The sequence below is a fragment of the Notechis scutatus genome, chromosome 1 (assembly GCF_049901735.1).
Source record: "Notechis scutatus isolate UNSWTSFEM ecotype Mainland chromosome 1, rNotScu1.2, whole genome shotgun sequence".
NCBI lineage: Eukaryota > Metazoa > Chordata > Lepidosauria > Squamata > Elapidae > Notechis > Notechis scutatus.
Window position 1 is genome coordinate 313,503,255 of NC_142009.1, and position 24,738 is coordinate 313,527,992.

At 37.5% G+C, this 24,738-nt stretch overlaps 1 protein-coding gene across 2 annotated transcripts in view; it reads left to right on the top strand.

The window, feature by feature from the left end:
* The window catches only part of KCNH5 (potassium voltage-gated channel subfamily H member 5), a 219,131-nt gene that overhangs the window by 176,931 nt on the left and 17,462 nt on the right, over positions 1-24,738 (top strand). For both annotated transcript variants that reach the window (XM_026670063.2, XM_087952312.1), the window contains exon 10: positions 19,023-19,219. In XM_026670063.2, coding sequence (XP_026525848.1) covers positions 19,023-19,219 — 197 coding nt within the window. The remainder of the gene's footprint in view (positions 1-19,022; positions 19,220-24,738) is intronic.

Here is a 24,738-nt window from a genome sequence, read left to right on the forward strand (position 1 = left end):
CCAATTTGGGTCAGTCACTGGGACTAAAAACTTTCAGACTCATGCTCAGGGAAGTTCTTTCCACTGGGATGTGAGCTATTCCATGTGTAGTATTTATGTGGTGCCTGGTTGGGTGTGTTTTCTTATTGGTTGATTGGGGTGTTAATGGCTATTAATTGTTTCCAAGGAAAATCTGCTGAACTGGGGAGATTCCTTTATTATAGAAAGAACATAATAGTTAGTTTGAATTCTGCATGTGTAGATCTGATTGTTCCTACCTTGTTATATGACAATAACAGTCCCATAATATTGTATGTTAGCATATTCACAAATTTTCTATTCATTGTTTCCTCTCTTTGCTTCTGTGTTTTGCCGACTGATCAGATGTGCAATTCAAACCAGTCAGAGACCTGTGGTGAATAAAATCAAGGATTTGTGAACTTTTGTCCCACAAAAATCCCTGAAAATTATTGAAAGGAATTGTAATCCTCTAAAAATATTCATTAAAGTGTCTCTTTCAGGTCTCATCTTGTTTATGTTTGTAATGTTCTGAACCTAGAAAAGCTGTTTGACCAGAAACAGTTACAAATGTGTATGTGTGTTTGAAGAGCAATTACTTTCAGCTCTTTAAAAACTGATGTTGATCAACCAGACCATCTGTTTCTCTTTCTAATAGTTATTAAATCCCAGTAGTTACCTCCAAATGCTCAATCTTTATTCAGTTTCCTTATATTTCAAAACCTAATAATTTGTTAGATTGGGCATGTGGCTATGTAGGTTATTAGGATGGGCAGCCCAGTGGATCAAACCATCTCCTCGGAAGTTTCTGATCTCACAAGCCTGGATAGTCAGGTTAACACAGACATCTTATGGTCAAAGATTACCTTTTTCTAAAGGGACCATATTGGATCTTGATTCTATTCATTCTTACTAGTTCAGACAAAATGCTGATCCTAACTCCCAAAACTAGACCATATGTGACAAGGCAGTTAGATCTCACTAGATGCTTCTTGGGTCCAGATCATTTTGATGTTTGGTTATATCAAATATGTTTTTAGGGCTGTAGCCAAGAAAATCTGTCATCAGGTCCAAGTACATTTTCTTTCAACTTTCTTAGGCAACCTAATAATAATAAACTAATAATACAACTTGTTAAATATTCTTTTTTGTGACAGAGTGGCAAATGATGTTAACAAATAAAATATCACAGCTATATCTGCCACTTAAGTATGACTATGTTGCATAATAAATTTGTAATAAGCAATTCAGGAAGACCACCTATAAGATTAACATGAATACCAATACTTTATTGGGATTATAAAATTAGCTGTTCTCATAAATGCTTGGTGTGTGCATGGGTGTGTCTATGGGTTAAAAAAAAAAAGATGACAGCCATAAATTGTGTGCAGTCAAAGTCCCATTCCTTTTTATTTGCATTGTGGAAGTCCCTGATTCATGCACCAACCAACTCTCCACCACAGGATTGATTTGTGTAACCTACACAGTCAGTTATGTATTACAGTTCTTAGATATCTTTTTTTATAATAAATTTTTTATTAATTTTCAATAAACAAACATACACAAACAAAACACAAAACATGAAAACATAAAACTTCTTTTTGGAAAGCGGCTTAGTCCCGGGTTACATCTTTTTGTACAGACATAAATCAAATTCATGCTCACTTTATATACCATTTCATATCTTATTTACCATTCTACATTTTCTATATAGCTTCTCCCCTCTTTTCACTCTCTTAATTCTATTTTATTTATTTCATCTCAATTTAAATCATTATACTTGTATCTTTTGTCTGTTCTATTTCAGCTATGTATTATCTTTTCTCATTAACACAAAGTTTCTCCTGTAATCACTGATTGAAGTATGACGCCTTTATATCTTTCCCCTAAATTTAACACTTAAAATAATATATAATTTTCATTCTGATTCTGCTTAGTACATTCTAAAGCTACGTACTATATTTTAAAATAGGAAAATAATAAGTTTATAATATAATTAAAACAATAATCCATAACAAATTAAACTCTATCATTAAATCTTAAGCATTTTACACATTCCTTTTAATATTTTATCCCATTTTATAATTATATAATGTTCCAGTTTTCTAACATTATTTCAAATACAAATACAACAATACAGTCTTATGTACTTTTGCAGAATCTCTTTTTTAATTATATTTTTACCCATTATCTCTGAATAAATCCTGTTTCTTTACATCTTGTTTCAAACCTTTGTAACTTATCTTCCCTTTTCCCCTATCTTTCTTCTCCAATCTAGCCTTTTTACCCACCCCCTTGATCTCCACCCTCTTAATCTCCACCCTCTTCTGTATTCCTCTTTTCTGTTGCTTTCTGACATTGTATCGATTTTTCACCTTATTTTTCCCTTTTTTGGTTGTTTTCTTAAATTTTAAATTCTCCATTTTCTTTCCCCTCTTTCCCTTTTCTTCCCCAGCTAAAGTTGTTTGTTCATTAAAGATGGCTTCTTCTTCATCATCCCAACCTTCTTGTTTTTGTAATTTCTGATAGGTAGAAATCGCCATTTCTAAAAAATGAAAAACAGATCCAGAAGAGCCCTTCCCTTCTTGTTCCTCTTCTTTTAGTTTTTTAAATTCCATTTTCAGTTCATCAACAAGTAATGCCATTGTGAAAAAAATTTAAACAACCCAAATGTTTTTAGTCAAATAATAATTTCCAAAGGTCCCAAAGTCACCAAGCAATCCAAATAGACACAAACCGTTTCATTTAGCACTTTCTTCTTTTTATACTTTCTCTTCCTGGGGTACAATTCAATTACAAAGTTCCAAAGTATATCTTTTAGAAGTCTTGTTACAATTTAACTCTGATCTTATAAGTTCCAAGCAGCCTCCTCCAGCAAAATCTTAATATTAATTCTTTTCCTCTCCCTTCCCACTTATAGGAAAAAAAAATTTTTTTTAATTCCAATGTTCAGAAATCTTTAATGTCCCCTTGGCTTTAATTTTCAAATTTAATTACCTGCTGGTGCCAAAATGGGTTTTTCTGATTTCCATCTGCTATCACTGTAAGGAAGGAGAATGAGAAAAAACAAACTTTCCCTTTTAACTTTCATCCGCCGCTTTTTCCGATCTTCGTTGGGAACAATGTATCTTTAATGAAATTAAAATTCCAGGGTATTTAAATGTTACTTGTTACCCTGGTTCAGCCAAAAACTTTCACTTTCTCAGCTTCCTCCTGCACATTCTTGTCCGGATGAAAGCTTCTTTGTGGCGGCCATTGCTGACCGCTGCTCCACCGCTTTTGGAAAAGGGAGTTAATCCAGCTGAGGAGGGGGGTTGCGATTCTCCCGGACCCCTGCCGGATCTCCCCTATCTTCAGTTACCTCTACGATGTAACTATTAGCCCCCAAATCCGTCTGGATCAGGGGCACTCCAGCGGCGAGCGCAGCAGGAACTGCGCACGATTGCGGATTCCTGCCGCCGCCGAAGCCTTGCAAACCGGAAGAGCCAGTTCTTAGATATCTTGAATGTATGACCTCAGATATAAACTTACCAAGATCTCATGCATTTCCCTCCCTGTATATTTTTTTTACTGACAATTTTATCCATTATCAGGATATTCTGTGCTCATGTAACCCAATTTCTTGGTCTTAAATAATAAAAGTGTAGCTAGCAGCAGACTCTGAATTCAGCCAATAATAAATTCATGATAAGTGGGCATTAGCAACAGCTCTCACTAGCACTCCTAACTTTATATTAAGAAATCTACTTCATGTGAATGCAAGTTAACTGTAATACAAATCAATCAGCAATAAAAAAATCCCCTTGTTATATTAATATAAAGAAAAACTCCCATCAGGCCTTATTATAGCCTTCATAAGACAGTTTTTGTTATATATCTATGATGATGTGTTTTTTAAAAAAAAACACTCCAAAATCTTTATATAACATTTCTAAAGTTAGGAATGTATTACACTGCTGTAAATATTTTACAAAGATTTGTGTAAGTCAATCTTTGCATATATTGGAATTGTCTACCCTACCCAAAACAATGTATATGTGCAATACCTGAAAGTACAGAGGTTGAAGGATTTAATTGCTGGATAACAAAGAAGGAAAGGAGACAGCATTACTGTATTGAAGATGATGTGGATACTGAGGGAACTGCTCAGGTGGAATGTTCAGGCTGATCAGTCTTCCTTATTTGATGACTTTATTGGTGGCCTTCTTTCTCTTTGTATAGCTCTATAACATGCAAATATATTCTCCATTCCTTTGTCTATCCCTCAAGAAGCATAGACATTGGGGACCACCTTGGCAAACTGCTTTGTCAATGCAGTCTCATCAGATCAGATCTGATTAGCTTTTGAACATCATTAGCATCAGTCTTCATCTCTAAATGCTTGGCAACCTGTGCAGTGTTTTTCTATCATCTCTTTGTGTATTTCTTCACAAGCCTGTTCCTCTTTTGCATCTATCCATATCTTCTACATAATTATTGTATTTGCCTTAAAACTTGCAATGACCCCTTCTGACCATGAACTACATACATGATATCTTATTCAGTAATAGAAATGAAACTTTAATATTGTTTAAACATTGTTTAAAACATGCCCGAAAGTGATAATAGTCTAAAAGGGAAGGACTGCCAAGAACAGTATTGATTACAAACAAAATCTTAAATGGGATCTCCTGTATTATCCATTGTTTTTCTAAGTTGGGAATAAAACTACCAATGAATCAATCTTCAGAAAATGTTGTTGTGATCCAAATAGTAAGAACTGAATGACATGAGCCATGGTGGTGCGGTGGTTAGAATGCAGTACTGCAGGCTACTTCTGCTGCCTGCTGGCTGGCTGCAATTTGGCAGTTCAAATCTCACCAGGCTCAAGCTTTCCATCCTTCTGAGGTGGGTAAAATGAGGACCCAAATTGTTGGGGGCAATATCCTGTAAACCGCTTAGAGAGGGCTGTAAAGCACTATAAAGTGGTATATAAGTCTACGTGCTATTGCTATTGCACAGACAGATGCAGTGGTTATAATGCAGTATTGCAGGGCAATTTTGCCCATTGCCAGGAGGTTAGTAAAATGAGGACCCAGATTGTTGGGGGAAATAGGCTGACATTTGTAAACCACTACTGTACTATGGAACAATATATAAGTCAAAGTGCTATTGCTATAATTGATAATCTTACGTACACAACTATTTTCTGTGCTGAAAAGGGACTATGGATTAGCTGATTTTTTATTCCATATTATTTTATATGTCTGATCCATCCTGTTTCTCCATAAATCTGAAATTTTCTTTTAGGCACATAATACTTCACATTCTTTTAACAATCCTTTTCAGAAATAGTGATTCAGTATAACTTTACTCTCAGATATGCTTGCATTTAAATACAAAAACTTATCACTGCATTTACAGGAATATGATAATTTTAAGATAACTCTTCCAATCTGCATACTTTTTGGAGAAATGCTTAAAATGCAAAGGGACTGAAAACTTTAAGCACCCACAGGAGGTTAATTGTTATAGGGCTGGTTTGCTGGGATTTGGACACCAGCTTTTGAGAGTAAAAACAGTTCATACTCTGTTGCACAAAAGCTTCTATAGTGATGCTTTGCTTAAGTGCCCTGTGATCTTTCTGTTGCAACAGATACATGTCAAAGGAGGGCTGTACAGATAATACTTCTGATGATATTTCAAAGCAGGACCCTACATTAAAACAGACTTCTCTATCTACAGAAGCTTAATTCAGCCTTCAAAGCTTATTTTTAATTCCATAACATTTTGTAATGGAAAATGGTGAATATTAGTGGTGCAGTGTCAGAAAGCTCTACGATATGTAAAAATGGAGCTGAGTAGCTATGAATGGGCCCACTCTGTGTACTTGGTTTTTTTCAACTCCATTATATGTTTCAGGAGAAGCATATGATACCACCTTAAAAGCAGACCAAGCAAGAAGGAATTGATTCAATTATAATGAAGAAATTAAATTTTGGTTAGGTACCTGTACAAAGGCTTGAACAGTTCTTGGAAGCAGAGTAAAAGTTCTGCCTGCTGTACTGAGTCTATATCATGTCATAACAATGTGTGCCAATGTCACATAAATACCATGCCTATTTTCTGTGTCAGAGCCATCCTTGGGAACTTAGTGCAAAATGTGGACAGCAAAACCGGGAAAGAGTTGATGGGATGACTGTGGAGGGATTAATTCATGCAGCTAATTTGCAACTCAACTGCCTTTGTGCAGATATTTTTGATGGAAAATGTATGTAGAATTTTTTTTTACTGTATAGTCAAAAATATTTGAAAGCTGCCATGTTGAAAACAGCTTTGAACTGATTATTCAGATGTTTCTTAAGCAAAAAAGCATACTGTGCTACCAGACAATTTTGAAGAATCCGCCTGCTTCAGGAAAGTTTTCCTGTCATATGGGATGGTGACATGGCTCTAGATGTCAGTCTAATTCTTTTGATCTTGCTTTGCTTAAAGATGTCAGAGCCTTATTGAAATCAAAAAGTTGTGTAGCTTCTGTACATGCAAGACATTTATAAAACCTCCAAGCCAATCTTTTGGCTTTTGGTAGGACAGTCAGTAAGAACATCTCCGGCGATGAAATACTTGACATTTCCCGCATTGACCGAGAGCTTAAAAATAGAGACGGCTCTGTGGCCCCACGCTTGTGCAGGATCATTTGCAAAAATGAATCAAGCAAACGTAAACTCATTTACACTATAAACTCACTCGCCAAAACCAACACCAACCACAAAAACCTCCGTTGCCGCCCTGACTTAACCATACAGCAACGTGCCCGCTCCCGTGCACTCCGCCGAACTCAAAACCCGTCTAGACAATGGAGAGAAGGACCTGTACATTGACTACCATGCTGACTGCATCAAAAGTAAGACACGCAACCCAATACCCAACTTTTACCCTCAACCACTACCCTACCTCAACCACCTACCACCACCCACCATCACCCAAAACTACCCACCACCCACCATCACCCAAGACTAGGCACGCACGCCCCAACTACCTCAATCCCAACTGCTGCCGGACTTAAATGCAAACTACTCAATGCAAGAAGCCTCGTGAATAAAATACCTGAATTTCTCATCCTCTTAAATATGGCTAACTTCGACATTATATTTGTCTGTGAAACATGGCTCAATGCATCTCTCCCGACTCCATTACCACAGTAAGAGACTATCATGTTTACCGATCAGATCGTGAAAATCGTCGAGGAGGTGGTGTTGCTATATTCTATAAAAATCCTTACATCTAAAAAATATCCAAGTTACCCAGGAGCTTGCCCTTCCTGAAACCATCATCTGTGAACTATCCTTAAATATCACAATTCGATTCTTACTATGTTACAGAGCACCTGATTATGACATCGAACATATAAACAAGCTAAATACACTACTAACATGGGCTACATCCTGCCCATACCCTTTTATCTTTCTTGGAGATTTCAATCTACCTCATATTGACTGGACCCTAAATAATTGTACAACTGAAATCATACACACAACATTCTTCAATGCTATTACAAATCTAGGTCTTGAACAACTAGTAACCAACAACACTAGACTGAACAACTGCCTCGATCTCATCTTCTGCAATAGTTTGAATTTAATTTACCGAATACAAACCAAAGAACCCTTTTCCAGTAGTGATCACAATATGATTGACTTTTGCCTCAACATACGTCCACGCAAAAATCACCACAACGATGTCATCCCTAGTTGTAACTTCAAAAAAGGCAATTATGATCTTATAGATAACGATCTCTCATCCCTCGATTGGCAATCTCTATTCACTGGATGCAATACTGTTGAAGATCATTACAACATATTTTTACTTGAAGTCAAAAGAGTCATCAAACTATATGTTCCAACAACAACTCCAAAAAAAAAAAAAAAGCAGATTACCCATATCAATAAGGAAACTTCAATCCAAAAAGAGATCACTCTGGCGGAAAAACAAATCTGGTCACGTTGCTAATTTCAAAAACCGATATAAAAATTTATGCCACCAGATAAAGACCGAATGCACCAATTACCACATTAAACAAGAGGAAAACCTTCTAAGCACCAATTCCACCCGTGCTTTTTACAATTTTGTAAACAACAAACTAAAAGACTCAAGGTCCATCCCTCCCTTGATAGAACCTGATGGTAAAGACTGCAGCGACGACACCATTAAAGCCAACATCTTTAACACATTCTTCGGCTCAGTGTTTGTAAACAGTAATGGATCATGCCCAATGTTTCCTAGCCGTACCACAGACAACAATAATGATCTAATACATATCGATTTTACAGTAGACAACGTTGAAAAAGCACTACGCAACCTAAAACCATCTCTATCTATTGGACCGGATGGAATATGTGCCTACTTCTTAAGAAAACTATCCGCTGCCATAGCCAAACCTCTAAGCATAATCTTTGAAAGATCTTTCAGAACCAGCTCCTTGCCCAACCTATGGTTACAAGCCACAGTCATTCCCATCTTCAAAAAGGGAGACCCAAGCCTAGTTGAAAATTACAGACCAATCTCCTTATGCTGCGTCACCTGTAAAGTCATGGAATCAATTATTAACCAATCCATCATCCTCCATTTAGAGACAAACAACCTACTCTCCAATAAACAATTTGGTTTCAGAAAAAAACTATCCTGTAATCTGCAACTCTTACACTGCAAAAACATATGGACTACTCAACTCGACCAGGGCAAAGCAATAGACGCAATCTACATAGACTTCTGCAAAGCCTTTGATTCAGTGGTACACGACAAACTACTCCTAAAAATAAAATCTTATGGTATCTCTGGACAACTGAATAACTGGATAGAAGCATTCCTGTCAAACAGACAACAAATGGTCAAAATTGGGAACGCCCTATCAAATCCAGTACCTGTCAATAGTGGTGTTCCCCAAGGCAGTGTTCTAGGACCAACTCTCTTCATAATCTACATAAACGACCTTTGTGATCATATCAAGAGCAATTGCGTTCTCTTCGCTGATGATGTAAAGCTGTTCAATACCACAGACAATACTACTACCCTTCAAAAAGATCTAGACTATGTATCTGAATGGTCTAACATATGGCAACTCCAAATCTCAACAAATAAATGCTCTGTCTTACATATTGGTAAAAAAATCAGAAAATAAAATACAAACTGAATAGTCAAGATCTTGTTGATGACCCAAGCTCTGTAAAGGACCTGGGAATACTCACCTCTAATGATCTAAGTGCTAGAGCTCACTGCAACTACATAGCCAAAAAGGCATTAAGAGTTGTTAACCTAATCCTACGTTGCTTTTTCTCTGGTAATATCTCACTACTAACCAGAGCATACAAAACATTTGCTAGACCAATACTCGAATACAGTTCATCAGTCTGGAATCCTTATCACGTATGTGATATTAACACAATTGAGAAAGTCCAGAAGTATTTCACAAGAAGAGTTCTCCACTCTTCTACCCGTTATAGAATACCTTACGCCACCAGACTCGAAATTCTAAAACTAGAAAACCTCGAATTACGCCGTCTTCGGTCCGACTTAAGCATGGTATATAAAATCATACATTGCAATGTCCTACCTGTCAATGAATACTTCAGCTTTAACCATAACAACACAAGAGCACACAACAGATACAAACTCAAAGTAAACCGCACCAAACTTGATTGCAGGAAATACGACTTCAGCAATAGAGTGGTCAATGTCTGGAATACTCTACCCGACTCTGTAGTCTCTTCCCCAAACCCCAAAAACTTTAACCTTAGACTGTCTACTATTGACCTCACCCCTTTCCTAAGAGGTCTGTAGGGGCGTGCATAAGCGCACCAACGTGCCTACCGTCCCTGTCCTATTGTTTCTCTTATTCTTTTATTTTTCTTATATGTACCCATTTCATATATTCACAACTATGTATACACTTGTACTTATTATCTTGTAAACAATTGACAAATCAAATAAATAAATAAATAAATAAACTTCATTTATTGGTCTAGCATAGCTTTCCCCAATCTAGTAACTAGGGAATAATGGAAATTCTGGGATTTACAATCCTAGTCTGTCTAAAGGACAAGGTTGTTCTAGCATTAATTTTTGTATTAAATTATTTATTCACTTCATTAACCGTGTATTTCCACATGGAAATGTTTACTGCTTATCTCTGTTATTTTTCTATCCTGCAGTTTTTGTTTTACTGTAGTTAAGAAATACAGTGTCTCAATGTAGCTCAAAAGAGAAAATGAATTTTGTTGAAGTACACAATTTGCCCTGAATTCTATATTGTATTTCCTCTGGTGTAGTAGACTTTATAGTATCCTATCACTGTTAGTTGCAAGGGAGTGTGATGACTCAATGGTTAAAGACACTGAGCTCATCAGCCTGAAAGAGACAGCCTCGGTTCGAGATCTGAGCACCAAACGACAGGGTGAGCTCCAGTTACTTTCCCCAGCTCCTGCCAACCTAGCAGTTCAATAGCATGAAAATATGAGTAGATAAATAGGTACCATTTTGGTAAGAAGGTAACAGCATTATGTGTGCCTCAGTGTATAGTCATACTGGCTACATGACCACAGAAGTGTCTTAGGACAATGCTGGATCTCTCAGCTAAAAAATGGAGAGGAGCACTGCCCCCTACACAGCAAGGACAGGGGAAATCTTTACTTTTACTTTATTACTGCTAGTTAAGAAAGATTTGATCAGGCCAGTAATTTTCTGTGTAAAGAAGAGGCACCAGGCACCAACTTGGCAATAGTTTAGATCAACACTATTGGTTTCTTATATATCATAAATGGCAGACAAGCAGTTGTTTCCAGGCTAGTTGCATATTATGCTTATTCAATTAATTAATTCTTTCACCATATCAGATAGTTATTAATAAGTAATTAGTTCATGTATCCATATGGTTTTATTATACTGTTTGCAAACCATCCAGAATCACTTATGTGAGATGGAGTAGAAATGTAGAAATACATAAAATAATCATTATTCATTACTATGCTTACAAAGGAATCTAGGATATGTAAGAAAGTGGAAACGTAGTGTATTTTGGTGAAAAAATTCACATGCCACAGCACATCAGCATTTTAGCATTTTGTTATTTTAGGCTATGAATAATAATCAATTATCAAGCAAGCACATCTAGAAACAGTGCACTGAAAACAAGGACATTTTAACAAGTTTGTTATGCTGTGGTTATGAACAGGAAGAGCAGTTAATTCCTGAATAAATACATTTAACTACCATAAATAAATAAATAAATTTTAAAGCAGCACATAAAGCATGCTATTAGCAGCAAACTCAGCAGGATAAACATTTACTCTCTGCCATGGTGTTATCTAAAAATCATTAACGGAATTATGTTATTCCCAATACCTCATGTTCTTCTTAGTAAAGCTATTAAATCCATTCTAAAATATCCATTTAGAGTCCTCCTATAAATTGTATTACAAGAGGTAGCTACCTGACCCAGATAAAAAGTTCAGGCAAATTCAAATAGCTTGCATCAGATTTACAACCTCATTATGTGCTATGGTTGAGAATCTACTCCCTCTGCCATTTTACTCTTCTAAACAATGGTGGTAAGATATAAGGAAGTTGACAACAAGAAGCTGGCCTGTTTCCATTGTTAGACCTTGACAAACCTAACCTGTTCTCTGATGCAATTTGATGCAAGATACTGTCAAGGTTCCAAGTAATACACCTCATTCAATAAGAACTCCCAGGCAGGCATATTCCTCAAAGAACATTTTATTGGGACATAGCAAATTGGCACAGATTTGGTGGAAAACCGGCTCTAGGTTCCCACCGGTTTTACACCCAATTAAAAATAAAACTTTGTCATTTCCCCCCAGAGTCTCCAGTCACATGGTCCAATCAGCATGTAGTCCAGTTGCTAGGTAACCTCAGTCTCCACCTTTCGAACACCTGCACCAATGTCCTTGATTCCTAGGGGAAACAATTATATTTAGGCTACAACACCCCAGCTATCTCTATATCCCACTCCCTGGCCCCTTCACTCCAGGCTGTGTCAGCCCTGAAGCAATGAGAAGAGAAACCTCCCTAGAGAAAAACGACCTTCTTTCTTTCATACATTGGGCATTAAGGACAATTTTAGAGATATGACCAAATATCAACAGCAAACGTTCAGTCTGGGGGATTGCCACCATTCTGCTCTTGAACCTCTATGGCATTATGCAGTATACTGGTAAATTGAAGGCCATGCTAAATACATCTGTATATATCAGTGTTCCACAAACTTTCTTGCTTTGTGGATGGGTGTGGGGGGTGAGGGAATGATTCCGTGTGAGCAGAGGGTGTGTGTGTGCACACATGTTCAGCTCCATTTGCACAAGCACACACACAAATGGAGATATTGTGGCCTGCCAAACACCATCCCATCCAGAAACCGAATCAGAGGAGGAGGAGGAGGAGGTGTGGGAGTCAGGGTCAGCATCAAGGCAATCTGGGAGCTCTGAGGGGGGAGAGGGAATGGAGCTGGCAGAGAGAGAGAGGCAGAGACAGAACCTGGGCCATCCATCAGCCCTCAAATGGAGAGTCAACAGCCCCCAGGTCTGGAGGTGGTTGATGAAGAAGAGAAGGAACAGCTGGGTCCAGTGCCTGACATGTGGATACGCAGAAGGCAGAGAAGGGGAGAGCAGTAGAAAGCCGTGGGCTGATCCTGGGGAAGAAAGAGCCACCGTTGCTAGTGAGGCCTCACCCTAGCTCTGGGGATAAAAGGCATGGGGTGGAAATGAATAGGTGTGGCAGACAACTATTCATTTTCTGGCCAGCCAAACTTGTTAGCCTGTGAGAGAAACTTTTTGCTGGGGCTGCCGGAATTCCTAATAAAGGAATCTTTTGCATTCACGTCAGAGGGTTTGTCGTGTTTGGGGAGCTGGGTCAGAACAGGAGCTCATGCAGGTGGACTTGTGCTCGCCCACCACTTCCATGGCCCCCGGTATACATCTTTTTATATCTTTACTTGATAGAGATATGTGAAAACACTTGACAGTAATGTGCATAAAAGAAGACACTAATATCTGTTCTATGTTACACAAATCATATATTTATCTTAATACAAATGTGCAGATTGTACTTTAAAGAAAATAATCTGTTTGTCAAAACATGTTATGGACTGCACTGAGTAGAAGAATCTAAAATATATTAATGCTGGTGTATCACTGGGGAAGCGCTATAACAATAGAACTGTGATATATTTTTTAAAAAGGAACTATATTTAAATGAGATTTATCCTGAGCTCCTGAGATCAGTTTCTAAAACTTTTAGTTTATAATACAACATGCAAATCTGCCGGTGCTTCCAATTTTTCTCCCAAGGTATTTCTTCCTAAGTTGCTTCCTAAATTGACCAATATGTTACTCAACTACAACAAGTGAGCTTTCTCAGCAGTGGTACCTCCATTTTTGAACACTTTTCCTCTCGTTGAGGTTTTACAATCTTTTCAACACCAGGAGGAGAAAAAAATCCTTCATTTTTATCAACCCGTAGAATCCCACTATACTTACTATAATCTATATAATTTATTCTGCACCTCATCTTTTTTTTATTTGCTGTTTGTTATGCACTACAATGTAGACAAAAGTGCTTGAAAAATTAAATCAAACAAGTGTCCTTCCACTCCCCGTGGCTAAATGGATACATTAATACCATATTTTTTGGTCCCAATAATATGGCAACAGGTAGCCAACGCCTTTTTGTGGGCTGATTTTCAAATTTTCATAAGAGCCTATAGCTCTGTTTTCCCTGGAGGAGATGTCATGCCCCTGTCAGAGTCTGAATCTGAGGAGGAAGATGAACAGCTGACAGGGAGTGGGAGTGTAGCTCCGTTGGCTGTGGAGGAAACTGGGGAAGGGCAAAGTCCAGCTGGGTAGAGCAGGGAAGAGGTAGAACAAGGGAGAGGGAGTTCAGAGGAAGACTCAGGCCCACCCCGTCTTCATCCTAGGGCATGCAGGAAGGAACAGAGAAGAGAGCAACATGGATTGCGTGGCTTACTGGGGAGGAAAGGGCCCTGGTTCCCTTCATTAGCCACTGCTGGAAAGACAGTTTATAAGAACTGAATGCTGCATGCGGCAGGCTGCTGGGAACAAACATGAGTTTATCTTGTGTTGACTTTGATAATCTGTGTTCCTGGCATCCTCCCAACAGTGTGAGTTTTGCTGTGCCTTCACATCTGGAATTCTTGCTCCTGCCCTGCCAAACTAATTACTTCAGTTTGGCTTGATTGGACTTAATGTGACAGTTGGTGTTGACCATACTTTAGACTTAATTTTCTGCAGTCAAAGACTGTTCCTGGGAGAGTTTTTCTGCAGCCTGAAGATAACCTGGACATTGGGGGCAAAGTTGGAGCTGTTAAAGGGACTCTTATTGATTATCTGACTGTGTTGCCTTTGTGCCACGCCCCGGGTCATCACAGGAGTTCTTTCTACACACAATGTTGTGCAGATTGTTGAAGCTTGGCAGAAAAGAGGAGCCATGAAAAGAAGTGACACTCACTTTCTGTTGTTGAAGTGGAGTGGCAGAAGTCACCATTATCAAAACGTAGCATCCAGTAGAGTCTAATCAGAAGTGCCACCAGCAGATGAGCCTCTGCAAGGCAAATCAGCATGACCCATGTCCTGTACCCCTCCCCCAAATCCTGGTAAGCAATACTTTAAAGTGCTGATAGTACATTTCTCATGTCTTATTAAATTGCCCTTGGTCTACTGGTTAGAACTCTTTTGAAAAAACAGGAGGATTCAGATGCAGCCTTGAAAGTTAACGCTTCAATCCATCCTTTTAATTCTTTTCTTGTCCAGCTTTTTGGGGACTAGAACAAAGCAGTGTCTGTGCCTTAGCACATTTTCTGGCCCTGGGGATGTGACCCTCTTCTGCGAAAGACTTATGTGCAGCCTCAAGAGCCTCTATAAAGTTGCTGCTGAACTGTAACAGAAGGGGAAATTATTAAATACATTAATTATATCTAGTGTATTATAATACTTTATTTTAATTTGTTTTAACGTGACTTCTGGGCAGGATTCAGTTGTATAAGAGTACAGTGTGATAGTCCCTTGCTACCATACTCTACTTTATTTAGTAGATAAAATAGAAGCAGGCTGGTGGAATGAGATATGCAGACAACAGAGAAAGTGATATTCATTGTGTTGGCATCTTCCCAAACATTTGAGCTAGTATCTATAGTGTAGTCTGGCACTCATTGATTCATTTTTGAGACGGCTGTCTCAATCAGGCAGAGTTTGGAAGTAAGGTTTGAGATAAGTTTGCACTTACTCATACTCATACTACAACTATGAAAATATGAGATTCTGAGTTGAGTGTTTATACAGTGTTTCTCAAACTTGGCAACTTTAAGTTGCCAGAATTCTCTAGCCAGCATGGGAGTTGAATTCTGGAATCTGAAGTTCACACATCTTAAACTTGCCAAGATTGAGCAAACACTGGAATTACTGGATCTGACCACAGTTCAGAAGTACATCTGACCACAGGACATTGTGCTTCTCTTGCCATTTCCCTTTGGGTGCTATTGTAGGAGTTAAAGCTAGATATTAATATCTTTTGGAAATCATCAGATTTCTGGGCAGAGAAATTGGGCGGATAATTTCTCCAAATTTAGCCTTGAGGAGGAAATAGCTTTCCAACAATATCTTAATGGTTGAACTTTCCCCCGGTAGCATGGATAGCAAAATAAAATAAAATAATAATAATAAAAACCAATCAGAGGCATTGTTTCATGATGTCCTCTCGTGGGAAGCCAGGGAAGCTGCAGAGTACAGAGGAACTGAATATACAATAAATGGCAGGACACATACAAACAATCCTTGGCCACCTTCTAATTGAATTAACTGTCAGAACACATTCTATATCTGAGAATTTCATTGGATTTGTCTTCTTTTTTGAAAGCAGAAGTTATTGTTTCTTTGAATGGCAGAAAGTTTTAAAAGAACCTAGCCTTGGAGAACAATAACAAGACCCAATTTCTGACAGAGGAATACACCATGAAACCTCTGAAGTTATTTTCTTGCACTAAAAGTTCCATGTAACTAATTTATTCAAATCCCAGTTCTTCCACACAAAAAAGCTTCAATGGATAATGTTATATTTAATAATTTCACCTTCAATGTTTAGAAAAGCACAGACACAAGTGACTATTTTATTATTTTTGCAACATGATGGCTCTTTTTTCTTTTGTGCAAACAAAACTCATAATTTCATTTTGGTAGGCTTCTAATTAAAAAATAATTAAGCAGATGTCTATTTCGCAGTTGACCAATTGGCAGCATTTGGGATTATATATTTTTAACAGAGCCATTGAATCAAAAGAAATGAAACCTATTTGGGTTTCTCTGGCAGTCTCTCATAATTATTTATTTTCGATGACCAATATTTTGATGCATCTTCAGAAGAATCATACAAGTATGAAATCTAGTATCTGACAGATCTCCAGTGTAGAAAAAAAGTACCAATTAGTTTTCGTCATCCTTAATGATGTGCTAAGTAGCACAGATACCTTTCACTTACTGACTGCATTTGGGACTGACAACTCTGTGGCTAAGCAATGTGGTCATAAAATTAAAAAAAATCATGCAACTGCACCTGACTTACAATAGAAGTCTGGCAGTTCTGGGTGAGGTCATTAAGAAAATCACCATGAAGTGTAAAGCTAAATGTCCTGTGACTGTCCTGCAACTTCCTACTAGCTTTCCCATTGACTTTGCTTCTCAGAAGCTGGCTGTGGAGATCACAAATGGGGATCATATGGCTGCAAGAGCACCGTAATGGCTGCAACTTTAAGGATGGTTATAAGTTCATCTTAATTAGCATTGCCTTAACGTCAAATGGTCCCTGAATTAATGGTCAGCAAACGAACACTATCTGTACTAATGGTACATTATATTTCCATTCAGACTTTTTCCAAGCTGACCTCAAGAAGTTTGAGAAGATAGCAATAGCAATAGCACTTAGACTTATATACCGCTTCACAGTGCTTTTACAGCCCTCTCTAGGCAGTTTACAGAGTCAACATATTGCCCTCAACAAGCTGGGTCCTCAGTTTACTGACCTCGGAAGGGATGGAAGGCTGAGTCAATCTTGAGCCTGGTGAGATTCGATCTGCCAAATTGCAGCCAGCCAGCAGTCAGCAGAAGTATCCTGCAGTACTGCATTCTAACCACTGAGTCCCCTTTTTATCTCTTTAAGATAAGATAGTTATCAATCAGGAAGTATAGTGGTCAGTTATAGCTCAAAACATCTGGATTTTTTTTAAAATGTTGCAAATGTGGTATAAATTCACAGTGGACACATGTCTTCTTACAGTTTCATTTCATAATTCAGAAGCTCCATAATTTGCTTTTGAGGCTGCTTTCCATCCTGCCACTGTGAGTGTAGGATTGCCATCCATCTGGTATGTCCCAAGTGACCCTCTGGAAACTGAGAAGAAAATTTCTCCCTGAAATATCTCAGATATTTCTCACTGCAGCACACAGTGGTGCACACAGCACTCAGGAAGAAACGAGGCAAAGCTTCTTGGTTGTAGTCTTGGGGAAGGAATATTGTTGGATAGGAGATAACTTAATATAGCAGAAAGAATGCACACTCAGAGAGGAACACTTAGAACAATGCTTTTCAAGCTCAGCAACTTTAAAAAGTGTGGATTTCAACTCCCAGAATTCCCTAACCAGTCTGGGAATTGATGTCTATACATTTAGAACTGGCAAGGTTGAGAAACACCAAATTAAGATGACAGCATTTTAAAGAAAATATTCTAGAGGTGGGTGCTCATGTGTATGGGGAAAAAACCCAAAGATAAGCATTATTTAAGAAATAATGTAATAATAAGAAATTTTGATTGGCTCAAGTTAGCAAAAGCCATGTGTGTGCTATTGGAAAGTGAGCGAGTCAGATACAGATATAAACCACGCAGGTCAGAGATAGTAGAGAAAGGAAAGCTGAGCTGAGAGGGGAAGGAGGCTATGAAATCTTTGAGAATATCAATCTAGCTAATATGGTAGCATATGCAAAGTAAGTATTTTGCAGAGAAGTATGCAAAGTCTCTATTGCTACATTGATTGTCCCTAGTGGTCAAACACAGAAAGCCAGTGCAATGCCACTAACTATTGCTGTTTCACTGAGAGCCAGTTTGGTGTAGTGGCTAAGGTACCAGCTAGAGACCAGAAGTTCTAGTCCCATTTAGGGCAAAAGCCAGCTGGGTGATCTTGGGCCAGTCACTCGCTCTCACCCCTAGGAAGAAGAGGGTAGCAACAAACTAGCTTCAAAGAAATTCCAAGAAAACTATCATGCAGTAGTTGCCAGAAGTGCACACAGATTCAAGCAGACACATGCACAAATACACACACACACACACACACACACACACACACACACACAGAGTAAACAAAAAGTTTCAACTGATTGGTGTATTAAGAAGCGGCATGGTCAAAAACCAGACATACAGGGTTGCTGTGAGGCACCACACCAAGTATTTTATTGCAAGAGAGAGTTTGGGCTACACTGGTTTGAATGGTAGAACCCATGGTGGCATAGCTTAAACATTTACTTAAATTTCAGGGAGTTGTGAGATTTGTAATTTCATTGCACAGACATAAAACACCACCAGTTGTTATGATGAAGACTTAGATTTCCTAGTATAATCGCTAATTTAGGCATGAGGACTTGTGAAAGAGCAAATGCTGAATGCTGTAGCCCAAAACTTTTAATTCTGAAGAACTACTTTAGTACCTGTGAGCTTTGATGGGAGTAACCACAGAAATCGTAACTTATTAAATAAGGTATTCACAATTTCCTCATGATAAAGGAATAAAGCGATGGTGCCTCTCCTTCTCCAAAAATTTCACTTCTTCTTTATCTATAGTGACTCTAGTTGACAGCCACTTTTTCTTGCTGCAGGTTGAATTGCTACTTTTAAGAAATGACAATGTTAACCTTTATTCATTTATTTATTTTCTATAAACTTTGGTTTTTAATCACCTTTTCCATTCCTTTAACAGGTAAAGGGGATGTTTTTGGGGACATCTTCTGGAAAGAGACCACTCTAGCTCATGCGTGTGCCAATGTACGGGCCCTAACCTACTGCGATTTGCACATTATCAAACGGGAAGCTTTGCTGAAAGTTCTGGACTTTTATACAGCTTTTGCAAACTCTTTCTCAAGGAACCTCACTCTAACCTGCAATCTGAGGAAACGGGTAAGTTCTCTTTAATCAAATTTTAAATGGAAAGTTGTTTGTACAGTAGTGATCTAATTTTCAAGTCAGTAGCTTCTCTCCAAGGGACCAGTTTGGACGTTATGTGTTTAGCTCAAGAGTACATGAATGTTGTACATGCTTTTTTTCCATGAATGTTGAGAATGCTGAGAGAAAAATTAATGATAAAGGGGTAGTGAGACCATGCAAGAGAAAGAAGGGCATTGAATATTGCACTGATTTAGATCTGCCGGTCAGAAGGTTCCCATCCTTCATAAAGAAATAGGAAATGTTGAAGAAGCATTTGTGGGAGATTGCTTCACGTCCTTTATTAGCTACAAGGAGACTGAGTAGGTAGAAAAGCCTGTGGTTATAACTGGATGAACTATGCTATTACTAAAATATTTCTGGGCAAGCAAATACAAGAAAGGAATAAGCAGAAGATTCTGGAACATTTTGGAGTGAGTGAGTGGTCTATAACAATATAACAATGCAAGATGGAAAGAGAGAAAATGTAGGAAATCTAGAGAAAGAAGGTGCAGGGAGAACATCAGGTTGAAGTTAAAATGTTCTCTCATTTGATTCCTCTTCTTCTTCTTCCTCCTCCTCCTCCTTTCTTGCATACTGATTCAGTGTATGTTCCTAAAATGCTTCCCAGTTCCCTGAATTAGTGTAACATATTTTTAACTAAATGTGACTGCAAACTAAATCAAAGTGATTTTTTTGGCTTGGCTTCTGTTTTGTTTTTTTAATTATACATTTAGTTCACTCAAAGGTTAAGCTTCCTCCCTCTCAGGTTAAGCTTCCTCCATCTCATCTTAAAGAACTCAGGTGTTACTGGTATAAGCACTTAAAATTGTGCTCTTAAGAATAACCTAGATATGACAAAAATAATAAAATAGCTACTGCAAAAAACATCTTCATACTTTATCAAGCAACAGACCTCCCTATCCGTGGGAAATAATATTATATACATGAATTCTCTATTAAAAATATGTGTTTAGGATTGTTTTGGGAGCTGTCTTAGCTTTATGTCACTGAGAAAAGATGTTCTCTTTTTATATGCTGGTGTTTCAAAAACAGAGTAATAATTGCCATATAAAAATTGTCTGCATGAGCAATTCTCATAAGGCCAATGAACAGATTTATGGAGCATTAACGCCAACAGTTCACTGCTGGGATAGATTTATTTATTTATTTTCTACAACCCTATTTTATCATGGGATTAGACATTTGTAGGCACAAAAGATCTCCATTTATGATAATTTGTAACCAAATCCACACAGTAAAAAGCATATGTGGATTTTGAATTGGTGGAATACTCAGAAGACGCATCTCTATTTCAGCATATGGAACACTGCGAGCAATATGAAGATGTCCAATAGCATGCATGTATCACCCATAATTCCAGATGTAGATTAAAACTGAAATCTGATGTCTATTTATCCTCTTGCTAGCAATGTATTTTTCACCATGTGAATCTATGAATTGTAAATTCAGCCAGTTTGGTAGAACACAAATTGTTCTGAAACTTGAGTTGGTTCCATGGCCTTCTGGCTGCTAAACGTATGTTCTGCAAGTTGTGCAAGAAACTCCAGAGACTGTAGCTTTGGTTTTCAGTTTTTGTTAGTCTTGAAAGAAAAAGATAAAAGACATTACATTTTGTAAAGAAAAATTCAAGTTTCAGATTCCAAAGCTGTGATTGGATTTGATAATAAAGATGGACTTCATAGAACTTTTTGTCAGCCACTGTTAATTTCTTATCAACATTTAAAGTACTTTTCACTGTTTCTATTGATTGCCCCAAATTTCCTAAAAGGGGCTTCTCTGGTTTTTGAAAAATATGGCCTGTTCCTTTCAAACAATATGCCTTACATTGATTTGAAACTGAGAGTGGGAGATGAATGCTTCCAGTTCATCGCAGACATTGTATTTTTGGCGAAACTGTATAGTCAGAACTGAGAACAGGTAATCAAACTAATCAAACATTCCTGCCATCTTTTAGCTCTGAGCACCATTTGTATTTTGCTTTTCTATTTTCTTCCAGTTTTAAAGATCTTGACAGCATTTTTAAAATGTTTGATTCTTTTGAAGACTTTTTTTTAAAAAAATGAAAATGGGTTTCTGTTCATATGGCAGGAAAGGTTTCCTCTGCTCCTCCAGTTTTACAGCAAGACTGTTTTGATTAGTGGTATGTGTTTTCTTTTAAAAAAATCATTGCTGAAGAATGTAGGGGGTTATACCAGTGGCATCATTCTATCAATTGAAAATACTTTATTTTTATTCTTGTTCAAGTACCAATTAATACATGAATACTGCTTGCATGGGTTGTTGTCCAAATATTTTCACAATGCATTGTTATTTCATTGCCCTGGAAATTATTTACATTTTTGTTTCCCCATAAGTATTGCAGAAGTACTAGCAGAATATATATATATGAGCAAACTCCATCTAGCATTATTTAAATAATAAAAAGGAACTGTAGCCCTTTGGGTAATTTACACTCCCCATCACCCTTTCAACCATGTCCATTGATGAAAGATCTTGAGGCTTAGACTATAGCACTTCTAAAAGAACTGAGATTCCATTTATTTTCATCACTGTTCCAATAGATTTAGCCAAATGATTTCATTTAAGAAGGCTGAGTTTTCATTTTCCCTTCTTAAGCTAATTTAGATGGCTTTAGTTAGCTTTGAAACAGGAAATAACAACCTGCATCCCAGCAAAATAAAAATAGCCCCTCTTTATATATTTTATGATCTTGCAATTTACTATATACCAAACAAAGACACAAGAAACATAATTTTCTGGAAGAATTCTTAACATGAACCAAGGAATAATTTGATAAGTTATTAATAGGCATTTTCTCACCTTTCTTTCACCTCTGCTTCCTTCTTAAGGGAAAATTATAGTGAGGGTACCTGTCTTGGATGGATTTGATCTCCAGCATTTATGGGGACTTTCTCACAGGATTCATTGTTAAAATTGTTAAAGGAAGTCGGCTGTTATAAGCAATTGTTTGATTGTTTGACAGGGCTCATGTGTAGGTGATTTCTGGGTGGGAAATTCTGGAAAAAGTTACTGGGACACTACTTTTGATATGAAGATTGCACTGGAAATTCCTTTTCCTTTCAGAGGCTGCCAACGCATGGTCATTATACTATATCATACAGTAAAGAAGCTGCATGGTCAAGAGTTATTAGAAGCTTAAAAAGATTCCAAACTGCCATGATAAACTCCATTTCTTCTGTTATTTTCTCCATTAATTTTCTCCACCCCAGAATGTGTCTTTTTTAGGGAAGTAATAAACTCTTGATGCAATCAAGCTAAATCATGAAGGAGTTATACATGACAAAAATCAGTATTTTTCCTTTTTTTTTCTTTCCACCTATCAACAGCCCTTACAGCATTCTGCATAAACCCCCACTGTCTTTAGTATACAATCCTTTCAGGTTTGTTTTGGGGTATTTTGGTTATTTCTAAATCTCTTCTCTGCTATATAATTTGGCCCTCACAATTAACCTTTGCAAAACAAAGGAAGGAAAAGAGCATCTACTATTAAAATAATCAGGTTGGGAATTGTTATATATTTATTGAGATGATTTGATGTTTTTTTTTCATGCTGCCCAACTTCAACCAAATAATTCACAGAGAAACTTTTCAGGGCATGCTGCTAAAAGAGGAAAAAACTTTTTCTGTATCAACACTATATAATTTAGAAGTTCTGAGATTTGAAGATATAGTTGAAAGACCCAATGCTTTTCACTGATTAATAAGAGGAAGCTAATTTTAATACAGAAAGTATATTTTGGAGCAAAAAAGTTAAAGAATTGACATTTGATATTATTTTGTTACTCAAGTGGTACAGTTATAAGGAACATGAGAGTGCCAGAGCAAAAAGTCCTCTATGGAAGCCTTTTATTCCAGAGGAACAACTAGGTATAACTGGTTGATGGAGAATTTTGTTCCATTAGAAGGATAACAGTACTGATTATGTGTAAATATGTAAGTATGTACACATGTGTATATACAATATGTATATACAAAAATGTACACAATACAAAAAATCTATACATCGTGTACAATACCTGATAGGAAAATATACATTCATAGCATTAAGTATTTTGGAAAAAATGCATAGGCTTAACCCATTATACTATGCTAGAACACTATGAAAACATGCATATAAAATGTATGAGCCATGGTGGCCCAGTGGTTAGAATGCAGTACTGCAAGCTACTTCTGCTGACTGTGGGCTGCCTGCAATTTGGCAGTTCAAATCTCACCTGGCTCAAAGTTGACTCAGCCTTCCAGCCTTCCGAGGTGGGTAAAATGAAGACCCAAATTGTTGGGGGCAATATGTTGACTCTGCCTAGAGAGGGCTGACTCTGTAAACCACTTAGAAAAGGCTGTAAAGCATTGTAAAGCAGTATATAAGTCTAAGTGTCAGCGTTCCAGCAAACCTCCATTCCAATCAATAACTCCGAGACAGACATATTCAAAGGTACCTTTATTTGGATAGTAAACTGGCACATCTGTAGAATTCCAAATCTGAAAATTTTTGGGCTTCCTTGCAATATTCAAAATTACAAATCCATCCCCTCTTGGCCGTCATCACATCACATGGCCCAATCATGATCTGTCCTAAAGTAAGATTCTTATTTCATTCTGTGCCTTACTCAATGACCTTGAACTAACAAAAGAATTTTATTTTGTCTACTTAGAGTGACTCAATTGAATCCCCCCTCCCACTTTCTCAGGCTTGTGGCAGCGTGGGAGCATCGAATCTCAATATGGCTTCCAAAGCTGACACTAAGTGCTATTGCTATTGTTATACATTAGGAAAAGTATACAGGAAAAAGTAATGCTAATATTCATTTCTTTCTGTCCACCATGTAATCACACCAGTCAATGACTACTTCAGCTTTAACCGCAACAATACAAGAGCACACAACAGATACAAACTCAATGTTAACTGCTCCAAACTTGATTGCAGAAAGTATGACTTCAGCAACAGAGTGGTCAATGCCTGGAATGCACTATCTGTAGTTACATCCTCAAACCCCCACTCCTTTAACCTCAAACTATCCACGATTGACCTCACCCCATTCCTAAGAGGCCTGTAAGAAGCGTGCATAAGTGCACCATCGTGCCTCCGGTCCCTGTCCTATTGTCCCCATTTAATCGTATCTATTTTATGTATTCTTACTCATGTTTATACTTATACCTATTATTTTGTAAGCAATTGACAAATCAAATCAAATCAAAAAATAAATAAAATAAAATAAATTGCTGATTAGCCTAGTAAAACAAAGCAACTAAATTAGAATTGTCCATTTGTACAGTAATGTTAACTTTCAGTTGGACTGACTGTAACGGGAAAACATGGGTAGCAAACAGTGGTGGGATTCAAAGTTTTTTACTACCGGTTCTGTGGCCATGGTTTTGTGTGCATGGCAGGGGAAGGATACTGTAAAATCTCCAGTCAGAGGTGGTATTTGCCAGTTCTCCAAACTACTCAA